At 48.7% G+C, this 23,068-nt stretch overlaps 1 protein-coding gene across 1 annotated transcript in view; it reads right to left on the bottom strand.

Moving 5' to 3' along the window:
• nbeal2 (neurobeachin-like 2) overlaps positions 1–23,068 on the bottom strand; it is a 143,494-nt gene that overhangs the window by 47,326 nt on the left and 73,100 nt on the right. Inside the window, exons 20-29 of the mRNA XM_029746683.1 lie at positions 22,554–22,636; positions 20,435–20,527; positions 19,542–19,719; positions 18,857–18,990; positions 15,459–15,618; positions 13,956–14,058; positions 13,346–13,499; positions 10,849–11,004; positions 5,732–5,891; positions 1,456–1,544 (exon numbers count right to left, since the gene is read on the bottom strand). Of these exons, the coding sequence (XP_029602543.1) occupies positions 1,456–1,544; positions 5,732–5,891; positions 10,849–11,004; positions 13,346–13,499; positions 13,956–14,058; positions 15,459–15,618; positions 18,857–18,990; positions 19,542–19,719; positions 20,435–20,527; positions 22,554–22,636 (1,310 nt within the window). The remainder of the gene's footprint in view (positions 1–1,455; positions 1,545–5,731; positions 5,892–10,848; positions 11,005–13,345; positions 13,500–13,955; positions 14,059–15,458; positions 15,619–18,856; positions 18,991–19,541; positions 19,720–20,434; positions 20,528–22,553; positions 22,637–23,068) is intronic.

Genomic DNA, 23,068 nt, shown 5'->3' with positions numbered 1-23,068 from the left:
TTTAGCTGCTCTATAGTCTATACCTTTAGCTGCCCAATAGTCTATACCTTTAGCTGCCCTATAGTCTATACCTTTATCTTCAATTGTACTATACTTAGTAATGACCTGAGAGAATGTGAAGATATACAGTTGAGGGGAAAGAGGACAGTGGAGGGGAAAGAGGACTAAAGGAGGGGAAAGAGGACTAGAGTAGGGGAAAGAGGACTAGAGGAGGGGATAGAGGAGGGGAAAGAGGACTAGAGCTGGGGAAAGAGAACTAGAGGAAGGGAAAGAGGACGAGGAGGGGAAAGAGGACTAGAGGTGGGGAAAGAGGACTAGAGGAGGGGAAAGAGGACTAGAGGAGGGGAAAGAGGACTAGAGGAGGGGAAAGAGGACTAGAGGAGGGGATAGAGGAGGGGAAAGAGGACAGTGGAGGGGAAAGAGGACTAGAGGAGGGGAAAGAGGACTAGAGGAGGGGATAGAGGAGGGGAAAGAGGACTAGAGCTGGGGAAAGAGAACTAGAGGAAGGGAAAGAGGACGAGGAGGGGAAAGAGGAGTAGAGGTGGGGAAAGAGGAGTAGAGGAGGGGAAAGAGGACTAGAGGAGGGGATAGAGGAGGGGAAAGAGGACTAGAGCTGGGGAAAGAGAACTAGAGGAAGGGAAAGAGGACGAGGAGGGGAAAGAGGACTAGAGGTGGGGAAAGAGGACTAGAGGAGGGGAAGAGGACTAGAGGAGGGGAAAGAGGACTAGAGGAGGGGAAAGAGGACTAGAGGAGGGGATAGAGGAGGGGAAAGAGGACAGTGGAGGGGAAAGAGGACTAGAGGAGGGGAAAGAGGACTAAAGGAGGGGAAAGAGGACTAGAGTAGGGGAAAGAGGACTAGAGGAGGGGATAGAGGAGGGGAAAGAGGACTAGAGCTGGGGAAAGAGAACTAGAGGAAGGGAAAGAGGACGAGGAGGGGAAAGAGGACTAGAGGTGGGGAAGAGGACTAGAGGAGGGGAAAGAGGACTAGAGGAGGGGATAGAGGAGGGGAAAGAGGACTAGAGGTGGGGAAAGAGGACTAGAGGAGGGGAAAGAGGACTAGAGGGGAAAGAGGACTAGAGGAGGGAAAGAGGACTAGAGGAGGGGAAAGAGGACTAGAGGTGGGGAAAGAGGACTAGAGGAGGGGAAAGAGGACTAGAGGAGGGGAAAGAGGACTAGAGGAGGGGAAAGAGGACTAGAGGAGGGATAGAGGAGGGGAAAGAGGACTAGAGGTGGGGAAAGAGGACTAGAGGAGGGGAAAGAGGACTAGAGGAGGGGAAAGAGGACTAGAGGAGGGGAAAGAGGACTAGAGGAGGGGATAGAGGAGGGGAAAGAGGACTAGAGGTGGGGAAAGAGGACTAGAGGTGGGGAAAGAGGACTAGAGGTGGGGAAAGAGGACTAGAGGAGGGGAAACAGGATAGTGGAAGGGAAAGAAGATTAGTGTAGGTAGGGACTGACCTTGCGACAGACGTCCAGACGGACAGTGAGCTCAGCACGGTGGGACAGATGGACCACAGCCAGCAGGTCTCTGAAGTTAGGAGTGGCATCTACACAAAACAATGACAATCAGAAGTACACAGTAAAGTATATCCCCAATAGATATACATACTATAGGAACAACAAGGAGAGGGGTTATACACAGTAAAGTATACTGCTCAAAAAAATAAAGGGAACACTAAAATAACACATCCTAGATCTGAATGAATGAAATAATCTTATTGAATACTTTTTTCTTTACATAGTTGAATGTGCTGACAACAAAATCACACAAAAATAATCAATGGAAATCCAATTTATCAACCCATGGAGGTCTGGATTTGGAGTCACACTCAAAATTAAAGTGGAAAACCACACTACAGGCTGATCCAACTTTGATGTAATGTCCTTAAAACAAGTCAAAATGAGGCTCAGTAGTGTGTGTGGCCTCCACGTGCCTGTATGACCTCCCTACAACGCCTGGGCATGCTCCTGATGAGGTGGCGGATGGTCTCCTGAGAGATCTCCTCCCAGACCTGGACTAAAGCATCCGCCAACTCCTGGACAGTCTGTGGTGCAACGTGGCGTTGGTGGATGGAGCGAGACATGATGTCCCAGATGTGCTCAATTGGATTCAGGTCTGGGGAACAGGCGGGCCAGTCCATAGCATCAATGCCTTCCTCTTGCAGCAACTGCTGACACACTCCAGCCACATGAGGTCTAGCATTGTCTCGCATTAGGAGGAACCCAGGGCCAACCGCACCAGCATATGGTCTCACAAGGGGTCTGAGGATCTCATCTCGGTATCTAATGGCAGTCAGGCTACCTCTGGCGAGCACATGGAGGGCTGTGCGGCCCCCCAAAGAAATGCCACCCCACACCATGACTGACCCACCGCCAAACCGGTCATGCTGGAGGATGTTGCAGGCAGCAGAACGTTCTCCACGGCGTCTCCAGACTCTGTCACGTCTGTCACATGTGCTCAGTGTGAACCTGCTTTCATCTGTGAAGAGCACAGGGCGCCAGTGGCGAATTTGCCAATCTTGGTGTTCTCTGGCAAATGCCAAACATCCTGCACGGTGTTGGGCTGTAAGCACAACCCCCACCTGTGGACGTCGGGCCCTCATACCACATTTGTGGCCTGCTGGAGGTCATTTTGCAGGGCTCTGGCAGTGCTCCTCCTGCTCCTCCTTGCACAAAGGCGGAGGTAGCGGTCCTGCTGCTGGGTTGTTGCCCTCCTACGGCCTCCTCCACGTCTCCTGATGTACTGGCCTGTCTCCTGGTAGCGCTTCCATGCTCTGGACACTACGCTGACAGACACAGCAAACCTTCTTGCCACAGCTCGCATTGATGTGCCATCCTGGATGAGCTGCACTACCTGAGCCACTTGTGTGGGTTGTAGACTCCGTCTCATGCTACCACTAGAGTGAAAGCACCGCCAGCATTCAAAAGTGACCAAAACATCAGCCAGGAAGCATAGGAACTGAGAAGTGGTCTGTGGTCCCCACCTGCAGAACCACTCCTTTATTGGGGGTGTCTTGCTAATTGCCTATAATTTCCACCTGTTGTCTATTCCATTTGCACAACAGCATGTGAAATTTACTGTCAATCAGTGTTGCTTCCTAAGCGGACAGTTTGATTTCACATAAGTGTGATTGACTTGGAGTTACATTGTGTTGTTTAAGTGTTCCCTTTATTTTTTTGAGCAGTGTATATACCCTATAGACATACAGTTGAAGTCGGAAGTTTACATGCACTAAGTTGACTGTACATACAAACAGCTTGGAAAATTCCAGAAAATGATGTCATGGCTTTAGAAGCTTCTGATAGGCTAAATGACATCACTTGAGTCAATTGGAGGTGTACCTGTGGATGTATTTCAAGGCCTACCTTCAAACTCTTTGCTTGACGTCATGGGAAAATCAAAAGAAATCAGCCAAGACCTCAGAAAACAAATTGTGGACCTCCACAAGTCTGGTTCATCCTTGGGAGCAATTTCGAAACGCCTAAAGGTACCACGTTCATCTGTACAAACAATAGTACGCAAGTATAAACACCATGGGACCACACAGCCGTCATACCGCTCAGGAAGGAGACGTGTTCTGTCTCCTAGAGATGAACGTACGTTGGTGCGAAAAGTGCAAATCAATCCCAGAACAACAGCAAAGGACCTTGTGAAGATGCTGGAGGAAACAGGTACAAAAGTATCTATATCCACAGTAAAACGAGTCGTATATCGACATAACCTGAAAGGCCGCTCAGCAAGGAAGAAGCCACTGCTCCAAAACCGCCATAAAAAAGCCTGACTACGGTTTGCAACTGCACATGGGGACAAAGATTGTACTTTTTGGAGAAATGTCCTCTGGTCTGATGAAACAAAAATAGAACTGTTTGGCCATAATGACCATCGTTATGTTTGGAGGAAAAAGGGGAGGCTTGCAAGCTGAAGAACACCATCCCAACCGTGAAGCACGGGGGTGGCAGCATCATGTTGTGGGGGTGCTTTGCTGCAGGAGGGACTGGTGCACTTCACAAAATAGATGGCATCATGAGGGAGGAAAATTATGTGGATATATTGAAGCAACATCTCAAGACATCAGTCAGGAAGATAAAGCTTGGTCACAAACGGGTCTTCCAAATGGACAATGACCCCAAGCATACTTCCAAAGTTGTGGCAAAATGGCTTAAGGACAACAAAGTCAAGGTATTGGAGTGGCCATCACAAAGCCCTGACCTCAATCCTATAGAAAATTTGTGGGCAGAACTGAAAAAGCGTGTGCGAGCAAGGAGGCCTACAAACCTGACTCAGTTACACCAGCTCTGTCAGGAGGAATGGGCCAAAATGAACCCAACTTATTGTGGTAAGGTTGTGGAAGGCTACCCAAAATGTTTGACCCAAGTTAAACAATTTAAAAGGCAATGCTACCAAATACTAATTGAGTGTATGTAAACGTTTGACCCACTGGGAATGTGATGAAAGAAATAAAAGCTGAAATAAATCAAATCTCTCTACTATTATTCTGACATTTCACATTCTTAAAATAAAGTGGTGATCCCAACTGACCTAAAACTATAATTTTTACTAGGATTAAACGTCAGAAATTGTGAAAAACTGAGTTTAAATGTATATGGCTAAGGTTTATGTAAACTTCCGACTTCAACTGTACATACTATAGGAACAACAAGAAGAGGGGTTATACACAGTAAAATATATCCCCTATAGATCTACATACTATAGGAACAACAAGGAGAGGGTTTATACACGTAAAGTATATCCCCTATAGATATACATACTATAGGAACAACAAGAAGAGGGTTTATACACAGTAAAATAGATCCCCTATAGATCTACATACTATAGGAACAACAAGGAGAGGGTTTATACACAGTAAAATATATCCTCTATAGATCTACATACTATAGGAACAACAAGGAGAGGGTTTATACACAGTAAAATATATCCCCTATAGATCTACATACTATAGGAACAACAAGGAGAGGGTTTATACACAGTAAAATATATCCCCTATAGATCTACATACTATAGGAACAACAAGGAGAGGGTTTATACACAGTAAAATATATCCTCTATAGATATACATACTATAGGAACAACAAGAAGAGGGTTTATACACAGTAAAATATATCCCCTATAGATCTACATACTATAGGAACAACAAGGAGAGTGTTTATACACAGTAAAATATATCCCCTATAGATCTACATACTATAGGAACAACAAGGAGAGTGTTTATACACAGTAAAATATATCCCCTATAGATCTACATACTATAGGAACAACAAGGAGAGGGGTTATATTTGAGACTGTTTCATGTTGACATTTCAGCTCTAAAGCCTTTCTGAAGACTAGCCATCAATACAAGAATAAAATGCATTGTAAAAGGATGACTGTACAGGAAAACAGGACAAAAACAGACCTGGCATTTTTATGAATTTTTTTAATTTAACCTTTATTTAACTAGGTAGGCCAGTTGAGAACAAGTTCTCATTTACAACTGCGACCTGGCCAAGATAAAGCAAAGCAGTGCGACAAAAACAACAACACAGAGTTGTTGGCACCCAAATAGCACCCTAGTCTCTATATAGTGCACTACTTTTGGCCAAAGCCCTATGAGAACCCTAGTCCCTATATAGTGCACTACTTTGACAGGGCACTATGGGCCCTAGTAGTTTACTAGACTGTATAAAGGGAATAGGGCTCCATTTGGGACATGAGCAGAGGCTATATGAGGCCTACCTGTAGCGAGCACCTGCTCATACAGACAGCGCACGGTGGTCATGGTTACGGGGACGTCTCCTAGGAAACAGACAAGACCCAGGTATCCAAAATCCTTCAACTTGACACGTTGCTTGGCACGCTCAGACACTCGTTCACTCTTCAGGATCTTGTACAGAACCTGCGTCAACGACCAAGGAGGAGAGCAGGAGATTTGTGTTTGATGAGATTTCAACAACACTGACCTACGGCTCAGATAAACTAAGAAGGATGGGGAGATTGTGTATTGAGTGTATGACTAGGTAAAACTCTGAACATAGAATGGCTATAGTTGCAGTATCTTCGGTAAATTCCCCAACATGCACCGGTTAGTGTGATGTGGTGGTAGTGTGATGTGGTGGTAGTGTGATGTGGTGGTGGTGTGATGGTGGTGGTGGTGTGATGGTGGTGGTGGTGTGATGGTGATGGTGGTGGTGGTGTGATGGTGGTGGTGGTGGTGTGTGATGTGGTGGTGGTGTGATGTGGTGGTGGTGTGATGGTGGTGGTGGTGTGATGGTGGTGGTGGTGTGATGGTGGTGGTGGTGTGATGTGGTGGTGGTGTGATGGTGGTGGTGGTGTGATGTGGTGGTGGTGTGGTGTGGTGGTGGGGTGATGTGGTGGTGGTGTGATGTGGTGGTGGTGTGATGTGGTGGTGTGATGTGGTGGTGATGTGGTGGTGGTGTGATGTGGTGGTAGTGTGATGTGGTGGTAGTGTGATGTGGTGGTGGTGTGATGGTGGTGTGATGTGGTGGTGGTGTGATGTGGTGGTGTGATGTGGTGGTGGTGTGATGTGGTGGTAGTGTGATGTGGTGGTGGTGTGGTGTGGTGGTGGTGTGGTGGTGGTGTGATGGTGGTGTGATGTGGTGGTGGTGTGGTGTGGTGGTGGTGTGATGGTGGTGTGATGTGGTGGTGGTGTGATGTGGTGGTGGTGTGGTGTGGTGGTGGTGTGATGGTGGTGTGATGTGGTGGTGGTGTGATGTGGTGGTGGTGTGATGTGGTGGTGGTGTGGTGGTGGTGTGATGTGGTGGTGGTGTGGTGGTGGTAGTGTGATGTGGTGGTAGTGTGATGTGGTGGTGGTGTGATGGTGGTGTGATGTGGTGGTGGTGTGATGTGGTGGTGGTGTGGTGTGGTGGTGGTGTGATGTGGTGGTGGTGTGATGTGGTGGTGGTGTGGTGGTGGTGTGATGTGGTGGTGGTGTGATGGTGGTGTGATGTGGTGGTGGTAGAGTGATGTGGTGGTGGTAGAGTGATGTGGTGGTGGTGGTGGTGTGATGTGGTGGTGGTGGTGTGATGTGGTGGTGGTGGTGTGATGTGGTGGTGGTGGTGTGATGTGGTGGTGGTGTGATGTGGTGGTCGTGGTGGTGTGATGTGGTGGTTGTGGTGTGATGTGGTGGTGGTGGTGTGATGTGATGTGGGGGTGGTAGTGTGATGTGGTGGTGGTGATGGTGGTAGTGTGATGTGGTGGTGGTGATGGTGGTAGTGTGATGTGGTGGTGGTAGTGTAATGGTGGTGGTGGTGGTGTGATGTGGTGGTGGTGGTGGTGTGATGTGGTGGTGGTGTGATGGTGGTGTGATGTGGTGGTGGTGTGGTGGTGGTAGTGTGATGTGGTGGTGGTGTGGTGGTGGTGTGGTGGTGGTAGAGTGATGTGGTGGTGGTAGAGTGATGTGGTGGTGGTGGTGGTGTGGTGGTGGTGGTGTGATGTGGTGGTGGTGGTGTGATGTGGTGGTGGTGGTGTGATGTGGTGGTGGTGTGATGTGGTGGTAGTGTGATGTGGTGGTGGTGTGATGTGGTGGTCGTGGTGTGATGTGGTGGTGTGATGTGGTGGTGGTGTGATGTGGTGGTGGTGGTGGTGTGATGTGGTGGTCGTGTGATGTGGGGGTGGTAGTGTGATGTGGTGGTGGTGATGTGATGTGATGTGGGGGTGGTAGTGTGATGTGGTGATGGTGTGGTGGTGGTGGTAGTGTGATGTGGTGGTGGTGTGATGTGGTGGTGGTGTGATGGTGGTGGTAGTGTGATGTGGTGGTGGTGTGATGGTGGTGGTAGTGTGATGTGGTGATGGTGTGATGTGGTGGTGGTGGTGGTGTGATGTGGTGGTGGTGTGATGGTGGTGGTAGTGTGATGTGGTGGTAGTGTGATGTGGTGGTGGTGTGATGTGGTGGTCGTGATGTGATGTGATGTGGGGGTGGTAGTGTGATGTGGTGATGGTGTGATGTGGTGGTGGTGGTAGTGTGATGTGGTGGTGTGATGTGGTGGTGGTGTGATGTGGTGGTCGTGGTGTGATGTGGTGGTGTGATGTGGTGGTGGTGTGATGGTGGTGTGATGTGGTGGTGGTGTGGTGGTGGTAGTGTGATGTGGTGGTGGTGTGATGTGGTGTGATGTGGTGGTAGAGTGATGTGGTGGTGGTGTGATGTGGTGGTGGTGGTGTGATGTGGTGGTGGTGTGATGTGGTGGTGTGATGTGGTGGTGGTGTGATGTGGTGGTAGTGTGATGTGGTGGTGGTGTGGTGTGGTGGTGGTGTGGTGGTGGTGTGATGGTGGTGTGATGTGGTGGTGGTGTGGTGTGGTGGTGGTGTGATGGTGGTGTGATGTGGTGGTGGTGTGATGTGGTGGTGGTGTGGTGTGGTGGTGGTGTGATGGTGGTGTGATGTGGTGGTGGTGTGATGTGATGGTGGTGTGATGTGGTGGTGGTGTGGTGGTGGTGTGATGTGGTGGTGGTGTGGTGGTGGTAGTGTGATGTGGTGGTAGTGTGATGTGGTGGTGGTGTGATGGTGGTGTGATGTGGTGGTGGTGTGATGTGGTGGTGGTGTGGTGTGGTGGTGGTGTGATGTGATGGTGGTGTGATGTGGTGGTGGTGTGGTGGTGGTGTGATGTGGTGGTGGTGTGATGGTGGTGTGATGTGGTGGTGGTAGAGTGATGTGGTGGTGGTAGAGTGATGTGGTGGTGGTGGTGGTGTGATGTGGTGGTGGTGGTGTGATGTGGTGGTGGTGGTGTGATGTGGTGGTGGTGGTGTGATGTGGTGGTGGTGTGATATGGTGGTCGTGGTGGTGTGATGTGGTGGTTGTGGTGTGATGTGGTGGTGGTGGTGTGATGTGATGTGGGGGTGGTAGTGTGATGTGGTGGTGGTGATGGTGGTAGTGTGATGTGGTGGTGGTGATGGTGGTAGTGTGATGTGGTGGTGGTAGTGTAATGGTGGTGGTGGTGGTGTGATGTGGTGGTGGTGGTGGTGTGATGTGGTGGTGGTGTGATGGTGGTGTGATGTGGTGGTGGTGTGGTGGTGGTAGTGTGATGTGGTGGTGGTGTGGTGGTGGTGTGGTGGTGGTAGAGTGATGTGGTGGTGGTAGAGTGATGTGGTGGTGGTGGTGTGGTGGTGGTGGTGTGATGTGGTGGTGGTGGTGTGATGTGGTGGTGGTGGTGTGATGTGGTGGTGGTGTGATGTGGTGGTAGTGTGATGTGGTGGTGGTGTGATGTGGTGGTCGTGGTGTGATGTGGTGGTGTGATGTGGTGGTGGTGGTGGTGTGATGTGGTGGTCGTGTGATGTGGGGGTGGTAGTGTGATGTGGTGGTGGTGATGTGATGTGATGTGGGGGTGGTAGTGTGATGTGGTGATGGTGTGGTGGTGGTGGTAGTGTGATGTGGTGGTAGTGTGATGTGGTGGTGGTGTGATGTGGTGGTGGTGTGATGGTGGTGGTAGTGTGATGTGGTGGTGGTGTGATGGTGGTGGTAGTGTGATGTGGTGATGGTGTGATGTGGTGGTGGTGGTGGTGTGATGTGGTGGTGGTGTGATGGTGGTGGTAGTGTGATGTGGTGGTAGTGTGATGTGGTGGTGGTGTGATGTGGTGGTCGTGATGTGATGTGATGTGGGGGTGGTAGTGTGATGTGGTGATGGTGTGATGTGGTGGTGGTGGTAGTGTGATGTGGTGGTGTGATGTGGTGGTGGTGTGATGTGGTGGTCGTGGTGTGATGTGGTGGTGTGATGTGGTGGTGGTGTGATGGTGGTGTGATGTGGTGGTGGTGTGGTGGTGGTAGTGTGATGTGGTGGTGGTGTGATGTGGTGTGATGTGGTGGTAGAGTGATGTGGTGGTGGTGTGATGTGGTGGTGGTGGTGTGATGTGGTGGTGGTGGTGTGATGTGGTGGTGGTGGTGTGATGTGGTGGTGGTGTGATGTGGTGGTGGTGGTGTGATGTGGTGGTGGCGGTGTGATGTGGTGGTGGTGTGATGTGGTGGTGGTGGTGTGATGTGGTGGTGGTGTGATGTGGTGGTGTGATGTGGTGGTGGTGTGATGTGGTGGTAGTGTGATGTGGTGGTGGTGTGATGTGGTGGTGTGATGTGGTGGTAGTGTGATGTGGTGGTGGTAGTGTAATGGTGGTGGTGGTAGTGTGATGTGGTGGTGGTAGTGTAATGGTGGTGGTGGTGGTGTGATGTGGTGGTGGTGGTGTGATGTGGTGGTGGTGGTAGTGTGGTGTGGTGGTGGTGTGATGTGGTGGTAGTGTGATGTGGTGGTGGTGGTGGTGGTGTGATGTGGTGTGATGTGGTGGTCGTGGTGTGATGTGGTGGTGGGATGTGGTGGTGGTGTGATGTGGTGGTGGTGGTGTGATGTGATGTGGGGGTGGTAGTGTGATGTGGTGGTGGGATGTGGTGGTGGTGTGATGTGGTGGTGGTGGTGTGATGTGATGTGGGGGTGGTAGTGTGATGTGGGGGTGGTAGTGTGATGTGGGGGTGGTAGTGTGATATGGTGGTAGTGTGATGTGGTGGTGGTAGTGTGATGTGGTGGTAGTGTGATGTGGTGGTGGTGGTAGTGGTGTGGTGGTGGTATTGTGATGTGGTGGTAGTGGTGGTGTGATGTGGTGGTGGTGTGATGTGGTGGTGGTGTGATGTGGTGGTGGTGTGATGTGGTGGTAGTGTGATGTGGTGGTGGTGTGATGTGGTGGTGGTGGTGGTGGTGTGATGTGGTGTGATGTGGTGGTGGTGGTAGTGTGATGTGGTGGTGGTAGTGGTGTGGTGGTGGTATTGTGATGTGGTGGTAGTAGTGTGATGTGGTGGTGGTAGTAGTGTGATGTGGTGGTGGTAGTGTAACGGTGGTGTGATGCAGCAGACTGACTCACCCTGAAGACTCTCTCCCTGACCTCGTCTCCAAAGCTGGGTTTGAGCAGCAGACAGTAGAGCTGTTCTACTCCCCACTCCAACAGTACAGCCTGGACCTGCTCTCTGGGAGGGCTGCTCCTCAACAGACTGTAAACCACATCTAATGCACTCACCACCTGATGGAGAGAGAGAGAGAGAGAGGAGGGAGAGGGAGGGGTGGAGAGAGAAAGAGAGGAGGGAGAGGGGGGGTGGAGAGAGAGAGAGAGAGGAGGGAGAGGGGAGGGGTGGAGAGAGAGAGAGAGAGAGGAGGGAGAGGGAGGGGTGGAGAGAGAGAGAGAGAGAGAGAGGAGGGAGAGGGAGGGGGTGGAGAGAGAGAGAGAGAGGAGGGAGAGGGAGGGGTGGAGAGAGAGAGAGAGAGAGAGGGGGGATGGAGGGAGGGGGAGAGGGAGGGGTGGAGAGAGCGATAGGGGGGAGGGGGAGAGCGAGGGGTGGAGAGAGCGAGAGGAGGGAGGGGGAGAGTAAGTGATTTGGATGAATATAGGGAGTGGAGAGAGAAAGAGGGTAAGAGAGGGGTAGGGTGGAGAGGGGTGGGGAGAGAGAGTGAGTGGGGGGAGAAAAGAGGACAGTGAGAGTAAGTGATGGGAGTAGAAATAGAGGAGAGATAGAAGTGGGAGGTTGAGGAGAGGGGACGTAGAGGTGGGAGGTTGAGGAGAGGGGACGTAGAGGTGGGAGGTTGAGAAGAGGGGACGTAGAGGGGGGAGGTTGAGGAGAGGGGACGTAGAGGTGGGAGTTGAGGAGAGGGGACGTAGAGGTGGGAGGTTGAGAAGAGGGGACGTTGAGGTGGGAGTTGAGGAGAGGGGACGTAGAGGTGGGAGGTTGAGGAGAGAGGACGTAGAGGTGGGAGTTGAGGAGAGGGGACGTAGAGGTGGGAGGTTGAGGAGAGGGGACGTAGAGGTGGGAGTTGAGGAGAGGGGACGTAGAGGTGGGAGTTTGAGGAGAGGGGACGTAGAGGTGGGAGGTTGAGGAGAGGGGACGTAGAGGTGGGAGGTTGAGAAGAGGGGACGTAGAGGTGGGAGGTTGAGGAGAGGGGACGTAGAGGTGGGAGGTTGAGAAGAGGGGACGTAGAGGTGGGAGTTGAGGAGAGGGGACGTAGAGGTGGGAGGTTGAGGAGAGGGGACGTAGAGGTGGGAGGTTGAGAAGAGGGGACGTAGAGGGGGGAGGTGAGAAGAGGGGACGTAGAGGTGGGAGGTTGAGGAGAGGGGACGTAGAGGTGGGAGTTGAGGAGAGGGGACGTAGAGGTGGGAGTTGAGGAGAGGGGACGTAGAGGTGGGAGGTTGAGGAGTGGGGACGTAGAGGTGGGAGTTGAGGAGAGGGGACGTAGAGGTGGGAGGTTGAGGAGAGGGGACGTAGAGGTGGGAGGTTGAGGAGAGGGGACGTAGAGGTGGGAGTTGAGGAGAGGGGACGTAGAGGTGGGAGGTTGAGGAGAGGGGACGTAGAGGTGGGAGTTGAGAAGAGGGGACGTAGAGGTGGGAGGTTGAGGAGAGGGGACGTAGAGGTGGGAGGTTGAGAAGAGGGGAGGTTGAGAAGAGGGGACGTAGAGGTGGGAGGTTGAGGAGAGGGGACGTAGAGGTGGGAGTTGAGAAGAGGGGAGGTTGAGAAGAGGGGACGTAGAGGTGGGAGGTTGAGGAGAGGGGACGTAGAGGTGGGAGGTTGAGAAGAGAGGACGTAGAGGTGGGAGGTTGAGAAGAGGGGACGTAGAGGGGGGAGTTGAGGAGAGGGGACGTAGAGGTGGGAGGTTGAGAAGAGGGGACGTAGAGGTGGGAGGTTGAGGAGAGGGGACGTAGAGGGGGGAGGTTGAGGAGAGGGGACGTAGAGGTGGGAGTTGAGAAGAGAGGACGTAGAGGTGGGAGGTTGAGAAGAGAGGACGTAGAGGTGGGAGGTTGAGGAGAGGGGACGTAGAGGGGGGAGGTTGAGGAGAGGGGACGTAGAGGTGGGAGGTTGAGGAGAGGGGACGTAGAGGTGGGAGGTTGAGGAGAGGGGACGTAGAGGGGGGAGGTTGAGGAGAGGGGACGTAGAGGTGGGAGGTTGAGGAGAGGGGACGTAGAGGTGGGAGTTGAGGAGAGGGGACGTAGAGGTGGGAGTTGAGGAGAGGGGACGTAGAGGTGGGAGTTGAGAAGAGAGGACGTAGAGGTGGGAGGTTGAGAAGAGGGGACGTAGAGGTGGGAGGTTGAGAAGAGGGGACGTAGAGGGGGGAGGTTGAGAAGAGGGGACGTAGAGGTGGGAGGTTGAGAAGAGGGGACGTAGAGGTGGGAGGTTGAGGAGAGGGGACGTAGAGGTGGGAGGTTGAGAAGAGGGGACGTAGAGGGGGGAGGTTGAGGAGAGGGGACGTAGAGGGGGGAGGTTGAGAAGAAGAGAGACATGTGAGCGGAATTATAGGGTTCAAGAAAGGACAGGGTTTGATCCAAAAACCCTCTGAATAAAGACAAGGAGTAAGCATGTCTACGTTGGCGTGCGTACCTGCTGCTCCTCTCCTATAGCCAGTGTGTAGGCCAAGATGCTGTGGAGCTCTTCAGGAGTAGGACACTTGAGCAGGAAGTCTCTCAGCAGAGAGAACAGAGAGATCTGAACAGTCTGCTTTTCATCAGACAGAGGACTGCCATCTTTCTCCACACTGAGAGCACACAGGCACACAGAGATGAACAAATCAGATTATGTACATATGGAGGCATACAAACAACAGTGACATCTACATGTACATACATCTATCATACATTTTTTTGCCATCGACATGGAGGCTATCATTTTTAAGAAGCATAGATAAGTCACAATTCACCATTTGTGTCATTAAGATGATGACTACCATAGTAAAGGGTTGTTGAGGTACCTGTAGTGTAAAGGGTTGTTGAGGTACCTGTAGTGTAAAGGGTTGTTGAGGTACCTGTAGTGTAAAGGGTTGTTGAGGTACCTGTAGTGTAAAGGGTTGTTGAGGTACCTGTAGCGTAAAGGGGTGTTGAGGTACCTGTAGTGTAAAGGGTTGTTGAGGTACCTGTAGTGTAAAGGGTTGTTGAGGTACCTGTAGTGTAAAGGGTTGTTGAGGTACCTGTAGTGTAAAGGGGTGTTGAGGTACCTGTAGTGTGTCCGTATGGTATCCAGGATGTACTGCACTCCATATTTCTTCCTCATGCGCTGCTTCCCGTCCTTGATCACCGACGACAGGTACTGGACATGGCCTTCACAGACAACACATCAATATGAGGTACTGGACATGGCCTTCACAGACAACACATCAATATGAGGTACTGGACACGGCCTTCACAGACAACACATCAATATGAGGTACTGGACATGGCCTTCACAGACAACACATTAATATGAGGTACTGGACATGGCCTTCACAGACAACACATCAATATGAGGTACTGGACATGGCCTTCACAGACAACACATCTATATGAGGTACTGGACATGGCCTTCACAGACAACACATCAATATGAGGTACTGGACATGGCCTTCACAGACAACACATCAATATGAGGTACTGGACATGGCCTTCACAGACAACACATCAATATGAGGTACTGGACACGGTCTTCACAGACAACACATCAATTTAAGGTACTGGACATGGCCTTCACAGACAACACATCAATATGAGGTACTGGACATGGCCTTCACAGACAACACATCACACACATTGGTTGTGTCCCGAATGGCACCCTATTCCCTATTTAAGGCACTACCAAAAGTAGTGGTGCACTATATAGGGAATAGGGTGCTATTTAGGACACAAGTCCTTCACTTCTATGTTATTGACAATGCAGTCTGAAAATGTACCACTGGAAAACAGCATTCATTTATATGATGTCACGAGTACAGACTTACATCCTGGAGGGCATTGATTCATACAGTATCAGTGGGTAATAGCAATGATAATATATTCCCTCTGTACCAAAGGGTTATGTCTCAGCTTGTCTCTAGAAGTCCCTGGGCTACATGCATATGAAAGTGTCAGAGTTAGCTTTGACAGAGCCGACCAAAGTCTGTTGATACTGGGATAGTCTTGCACACTGTAGGGACGACACGCTAGACATAACCCTCCCAGATCTGTTTGTGCTTTAGCCAACAACTGCTCTACAGAACTGGCAACCAGGCTACAGTGGCTGACTGCTCTTACCCAGACACACAGCAAAGTTGCTGCTGCTCCAGATGTGGAAGTCTACTGGCTACCAGGCTACAGTGGCTGACTGCTCTTACCCAGACACACAGCGAATGGCTGCTCCTCCAGATGTGGAAGTCTACTGGCTACCAGGCTACAGTGGCTGACTGCTCTTACCCAGACACACAGCGAAGTGGCTGCTGCTCCAGATGTGGAAGTCTACTGGCTACAGTGGCTGACTGCTCTTACCCAAACACACAGCGAAGTGGCTGCTGCTCCAGATGTGGAAGTCTACTGGCTACAGTGGCTAACTGCTCTTACCCAGACACACAGGGAAGTGGCTGCTGCTCCAGATGTGGAAGTCTACTGGCTACAGTGGCTGACTGCTCTTACCCAGACACACAGGGAAGTGGCTGCTGCTCCAGATGTGGAAGTCTACTGGCTACCAGGCTATAGTGGCTGACTGCTCTTACCCAGACACACAGCGAAGTGGCTGCTGCTCCAGATGCGGAAGTCAAATAGCAGGTATTGGTAGAGCTGCAGGAGCAACGGACTGTTCTCCTCACTGGATACCTGCTCCAACAGGAACTGACACGCCATCAGAACAGACATATCCATCATACTACCTGGGACCTAGGAGAAAGAGATGGGGGAGGGTAGAGAGACGGGGGAGGGAGAGAGAGAGAGACGGGGGAGGGAGAGAGAGAGAGACGGGGGAGGGAGAGAGAGAGACGGGGGAGGGAGAGAGAGAGAGACGGGGGAGGGAGAGAGAGAGACGGGGGAGGGAGAGAGAGACGGGGGAGGGAGAGAGAGAGAGACGGGGGAGGGAGAGAGAGAGACGGGGGAGGGAGAGAGAGACGGGGAGGGAGAGAGAGACGGGGAGGGAGAGAGACGGGGGAGGAAGAGAGAGAGAGACGGGGGAGGGAGAGAGAGAGACGGGGGAGGGAGAGAGAGACGGGGGAGGGAGAGAGAGACGGGGGAGGGAGAGAGAGACGGGGAGGGAGAGAGACGGGGGAGGAAGAGAGAGATGAGATTGTCTACTTTCGCAGAAATGTGCTTCTCATAACATGCTCCATGTAACACGACAAGAGAAGAAGATTAAAAAGGGAGACAATATGTAAACGTGTTTGTGTTTATCTGTCCTACTGTACTACAGTACTGTAGGATGATGATGCTCTGGTCTGGACATTAGCTACTACAGTACTGTAGGATGATGATGCTCTGGTCTGGACATTAGCTACTACAGTACTGTAGGATGATGATGCTCTGGTCTGGACATTAGCTACTACAGTACTGTAGGATGATGATGCTCTGGTCTGGACATTAGCTACTACAGTACTGTAGGATGATGATGCTCTGGTCTGGACATTAGCTACTACAGTACTGTAGGATGATGATGCTCTGGTCTGGACATTAGCTACTACAGTACTGTAGGATGATGATGCTCTGGTCTGGACATTAGCTACTACAGTACTGTAGGATGATGATGCTCTGGTCTGGACATTAGCTACTACAGTACTGTAGGATGATGATGCTCTGGTCTGGACATTAGCTACTACAGTACTGTAGGATGATGATGCTCTGGTCTGGACATTAGCTACTACAGTACTGTAGGATGATGATGCTCTGGTCTGGACATTAGCTACTACAGTAATGTAGGATGATGATGCTCTGGTCTGGACATTAGCTACTACAGTACTGTAGGATGATGATGCTCTGGTCTGGACATTAGCTACTACAGTACTGTAGGATGATGATGCTCTGGTCTGGACATTAGCTACTACAGTAATGTAGGATGATGATGCTCTGGTCTGGACATTAGCTACTACAGTACTGTAGGATGATGATGCTCTGGTCTGGACATTAGCTACTACAGTACTGTAGGATGATGATGCTCTGGTCTGGACATTAGCTACTACAGTACTGTAGGATGATGATGCTCTGGTCTGGACATTAGCTACTACAGTACTGTAGGATGATGATGCTCTGGTCTGGACATTAGCTACTACAGTATTGTAGGATGATGATGCTCTGGTCTGGACATTAGCTACTACAGTAATGTAGGATGATGATGCTCTGGTCTGGACATTAGCTACTACAGTACTGTAGGATGATGATGCTCTGGTCTGGACATTAGCTACTACAGTACTGTAGGATGATGATGCTCTGGTCTGGACATTAGCTACTACAGTACTGTAGGATGATGATGCTCTGGTCTGGACATTAGCTACTACAGTACTGTAGGATGATGATGGCTCTGGTCTGGACATTAGCTACTACAGTACTGTAGGATGATGATGCTCTGGTCTGGACATTAGCTACTACAGTAATGTAGGATGATGATGCTCTGGTCTGGACATTAGCTACTACAGTACTGTAGGATGATGATGCTCTGGTCTGGACATTAGCTACTACAGTACTGTAGGATGATGATGCTCTGGTCTGGACATTAGCTACTACAGTAATGTAGGATGATGATGCTCTGGTCTGGACATTAGCTACTACAGTACTGTAGGATGATGATGCTCTGGTCTGGACATTAGCTACTACAGTACTGTAGGATGATGATGGCTCTGGTCTGGACATTAGCTACTACAGTACTGTAGGATGATGATGGCTCTGGTCTGGACATTAGCTACTACAGTAATGTAGGATGATGATGCTCTGGTCTGGACATTAGCTACTACAGTAATGTAGGATGATGATGCTCTGGTCTGGACATTAGCTACTACAGTACTGTAGGATGATGATGCTCTGGTCTGGACATTAGCTACTACAGTAATGTAGGATGATGATGCTCTGGTCTGGACATTAGCTACTACAGTACTGTAGGATGATGATGCTCTGGTCTGGACATTAGCTACTATGGATAACCATCTACACACAATAACATGACCCAGGTTTTAGCTGCTACTTAAATCTAAGTCATTCCCATTGTTTACTGACAGTACCCTAGTGAACATGTCTCCTATAACGGGCCAGTACCCTAGTGAACATGTCTCCTATAACGGGCTAGTATCCTAGTGAACATGGCTCCTATAACGGGCCAGTATCCTAGTGAACATGGCTCCTATAACGGGCCAGTACCCTAGTGAACATGGCTCCTATAATGGGACAGTACCTTAGTGAACATGGTTCCTATAAATGGGCCAGTACCCTAGTGAACATGTCTCCTATAATGGGACAGTACCTTAGTGAACATGGCTCCTATAACGGGCCAGTACCCTAGTGAACATGGCTCCTATAACGGGCCAGTATCCTAGTGAACACGGCTCCTATAACGGGCCAGTACCTTAGTGAACATGGTTCCTATAACGGGCCAGTATCCTAGTGAACATGGTTTCTATAAATGGGCCAGTACCTTAGTGAGCATGGCTCCTATAACGGGCCAGTACCCTAGTGAACATGGCTCCTATAATGGGCCAGTATCTTAGTGAGCATGGCTCCTATAATGGGCCAGTATCCTAGTGAAAATGGCTCCTAAAACGGGAAAGTACCCTAGTGAACATGGCTCCTATAATGGGACAGTACCTTAGTGAACATGGTTCCTATAAAGGGACAGTATCCTAGTGAACATGGCTCCTATAATGGGACAGTACCTTAGTGAACATGGCTCCTATAATGGGCCAGTACCTTAGTGAGCATGGCTCCTATAATGGGCCAGTACCTTAGTGAGCATGGCTCCTATAATGGGCCAGTACCTTAGTGAGCATGGCTCCTATAATGGGCCAGTACCTTAGTGAGCATGGCTCCTATAACGGGCCAGTACCTTAGTGAACATGGCTCCTATAACGGGCCAGTACCTTAGTGAGCATGGCTCCTATAATGGGCCAGTACCTTAGTGAGCATGGCTCCTATAATGGGCCAGTACCTTAGTGAGCATGGCTCCTATAATGCTGGGTCCGTGGCAGTTCAGTAGGCTCTCCTGGTTGACAGGGTGATGACGAATCAGATTCTTCACCATCAGCAGGAAGGCTGCTACACTGTTCCTCTCCAGCCGACCATCTGACACACACACACACACACACACACAAATTAATTGAGGTAAAATAAGCCTATTGAGTACGATAACGCTTCATCAGTGTTCACGGAGCACCATTTCCACAATCAAAATGTCCAAACTACTCAATTCAATCAGTATTCCCAGTAACGTAGCTCTTTAACACCCACTGACCTTGCAAAGTAGGTTAATTAAGCAATAAGGCCCAAGGGGGTGTGATATAAGGCCAATATACCACGGCTAAGGGCTGTTCTTAAGCACGACGCAACAAGGTGCCTGGACACAGCCCTTAGCCGTGGTATAGGGGCCATATACCTCAAACCCCCTGAGGTGCCTTATTGCTATTATAAACTGGTTGCGAATGTAATTTGAGCAGTAAACAAGTATACCTGTGGGTATATTGTGGCTGAAATGGCTGAAATGCTGTTTCAGCCAATTAGCATTCAGGGCTGGAACCCCCCAGTTGATAATACAGTATAATATCTGTCTCTGTATTATCTCCAACACACACATACAGCAGTACAAACACACACTGGACCCTGTACAGGCTACTGACCGGAGGACTTGCCCAGTGGCAGCAGCATGCCGACAGGCCCCCAGGAGGAGCTACAGGTTAGTTCTGGTCCCAGCAGGTCTGACGTCTCCTGACCTCCTCCCTCCACCTGCTCTGCCTCACACACCTGTTCCAGGAGGGGCAGTAGAACCCCCATTCCCCCCACTGTGTTCAACACATCCTACAGGGATACACACAGAGACATACATACATACACACAGTCACACACAGAGACATACATACATACACACAGTCACACACAGAGACATACATACATACACACACACAGTCACACACAGAGACATACATACATACATACACACAGTAAGTCACACACAGAGACATACATACATACATACATACATACACACAGTCACACACAGAGACATACATACATACATACACACAGTCACACACAGAGACATACATACATACATACATACACAGTCACACACAGAGACATACATACATACACACAGTCACACACAGAGACATACATACATACACACAGTCACACACAGAGACATACATACATACATACACACAGTCACACACAGAGACATACATACATACATACACACACACAGTCACACACAGAGACATACATAGATACATACATACATAGAGAGAGACACACACACAGTCAGACACAGAGACACACACACAGTCAGACACAGAGACACACACACAGTCAGACACAGAGACATACACACAGTCAGACACAGAGACACACACACAGTCAGACACAGAGACATACACACAGACAAAGTCTTGTCACTCGAGGAACCCTCACCTAAACACCGTGATGTTGTCAGAGCCAGGTCCAACTAGTTTACTGAGCTCTTGGTTAACAAAGACAGTAGCAACTGTTAGAGGGAGATTGAATAGCAACACACCTTGATGTCCCAGTTCACCACCCTGTGGCCTGTCAGTCTGCCATCATACTGGTGGTTAGGAGACAGGTCCACACAGATCTGACTCTTGAAGGCCTGAGACAAATACAAGTGTTTTAATGACAGCGTTACTACCCGTTGTTGCTCCAGCGTTACTACCCGTTGTTGCTCCAGCGTTACTACCCGTTGTTGCTCCAGCGTTACTACCCGTTGTTGCTCCAGCGTTACTACCCGTTGTTGCTCCAGCGTTACTACCCGCTTTTAGTACAGCGTTACTACCTGTTTTTAGTACAGAGTTAGTACATTGTTACTAGTTGTTTTTAGTACATTGTTACTACCTGTTGTTACTACAGCATTACTACTTGTTTTTAGTACATTGTTACTACCTGTTGTTACTACAGCGTTACTAGTTGTTTTTAGTACATTGTTACTACCTGTTGTTACTACAGCATTACTACTTGTTTTAAGTACATTGTTACTACCTGTTGTTACTACAGCGTTACTACTTGTTTTAAGTACATTGTTACTACCTGTTGTTACTACTTGTTTTTAGTACATTGTTACTACCTGTTGTTACTACAGCATTACTACTTGTTTATAGTACATTGTTACTACAGCATTACTAGTTGTTTTTAGTACATTGTTACTACCTGTTGTTACTACAGCGTTACTACTTGTTTATAGTACATTGTTACTACAGCGTTACTACTTGTTTTTAGTACATTGTTACTACCTGTTGTTACTACAGCGTTACTAGTTGTTTTTAGTACATTGTTACTACCTGTTGTTACTACAGCGTTACTAGTTGTTTTTAGTACATTGTTACTACCTATTGTTACAACAGCATTACTACTTGTTTTTAGTACATTGTTACTACCTGTTGTTACTACAGCATTACTACTTGTTTTTAGTACATTGTTACTACCTGTTGTTACTACAGCGTTACTAGTTGTTTTTAGTACATTGTTACTACCTATTGTTACAACAGCATTACTACTTGTTTTTAGTACATTGTTACTACCTGTTGTTACTACAGCGTTACTAGTTGTTTTTAGTACATTGTTACTACCTGTTGTTACTACAGCGTTACTAGTTGTTTTTAGTGCATTGTTACTACCTGTTGTTACTACAGCATTACTACTTGTTTTAAGTACATTGTTACTAACTGTTGTTACTACAGCGTTACTACTTGTTTTTAGTACATTGTTACTACCTGTTGTTACTACTTGTTTTTAGTACATTGTTACTACCTGTTGTTACTACAGCATTACTACTTGTTTATAGTACATTGTTACTACAGCGTTACTACTTGTTTTTAGTACATTGTTACTACCTGTTGTTACTACAGCGTTACTAGTTGTTTTTAGTACATTGTTACTACCTGTTACTACAGCGTTACTACTTGTTTATAGTACATTGTTACTACAGCATTACTACTTGTTTTTAGTACATTGTTACTACCTGTTGTTACTACAGCGTTACTAGTTGTTTTTAGTACATTGTTACTACAGCGTTACTAGTTGTTTTTAGTACATTGTTACTACCTGTTGTTACTACAGCATTACTACTTGTTTTTAGTGCATTGTTACTACCTGTTGTTACTACAGCGTTACTACTTGTTTTTAGTACATTGTTACTACCTGTTGTTACTACAGCGTTACTACTTGTTTTTAGTACATTGTTACTACCTGTTGTTACTACAGCATTACTAGTTGTTTTTAGTACATTGTTACTACCTGTTGTTACTACAGCGTTACTACTTGTTTTTAGTACATTGTTACTACCTGTTGTTACTACAGCGTTACTAGTTGTTTTTAGTGCATTGTTACTACCTGTTGTTACAACAGCATTACTACTTGTTTTTAGTACATTGTTACTACCTGTTGTTACTACAGCGTTACTAGTTGTTTTTAGTACATTGTTACTACCTGTTGTTACTACAGCGTTACTAGTTGTTTTTAATACATTGTTACTACCTGTTGTTACTACAGCGTTACTAGTTGTTTTTAGTACATTGTTACTACCTGTTGTTACTACAGCATTACTACTTGTTTTTAGTACATTGTAACTGTGTTCTGGGAGGAGCCTGTGTCTGGGAGGAGCCTGTGAGGGAGCCACCCACCTGAGGAGTGTAGTAGAGAAGCAGTTTACTGTTGAGGTCCGACAGCTCTCCATCTGCCTTGAACAGGGACACATGGTTGGGGCCTGGGAGGCAGGGAGGGAGGGAGGGTTACAAGGTTACTATATATAGTGTGTTGGGTGTGTGTAGATAATGCAGAATGTATGGCCCTAGTGTGTGTGGCCTAGCTAGTGTGTGTAGTGTGTACTGTATACAATGTTGGGTCCCCCTGTAAATAAAACTACTAACTAGTAGGGGAGACAGAAGTAGAAGAGGGTAGAAAACAACAACTGGAGTCTGGCCAGTAGGCCTTAAACCATGTGGAACTGACCACCAAGTTACAGCCTTGTGTGTGTGTGGGAAGAGGGGTGCTTATATTATTGATGCTGTATGATGATGTGATATTCTATGTGAAGGCAGCAGCACTTTTTAATGTTCAGACCAATTACCCCTCAGGACAACAAAGTAAGTCCTAATCTTACCAGCAGCATATAGGGCCTTGGTGTGTGTGTATGTAC

The sequence above is a fragment of the Salmo trutta genome, unplaced genomic scaffold (genome assembly GCF_901001165.1).
Source record: "Salmo trutta unplaced genomic scaffold, fSalTru1.1, whole genome shotgun sequence".
Lineage (NCBI taxonomy): Eukaryota > Metazoa > Chordata > Actinopteri > Salmoniformes > Salmonidae > Salmo > Salmo trutta.
Note: the sequence above shows the minus strand (reverse complement) of the source record. Positions and strands in the feature narration are given on the sequence as shown.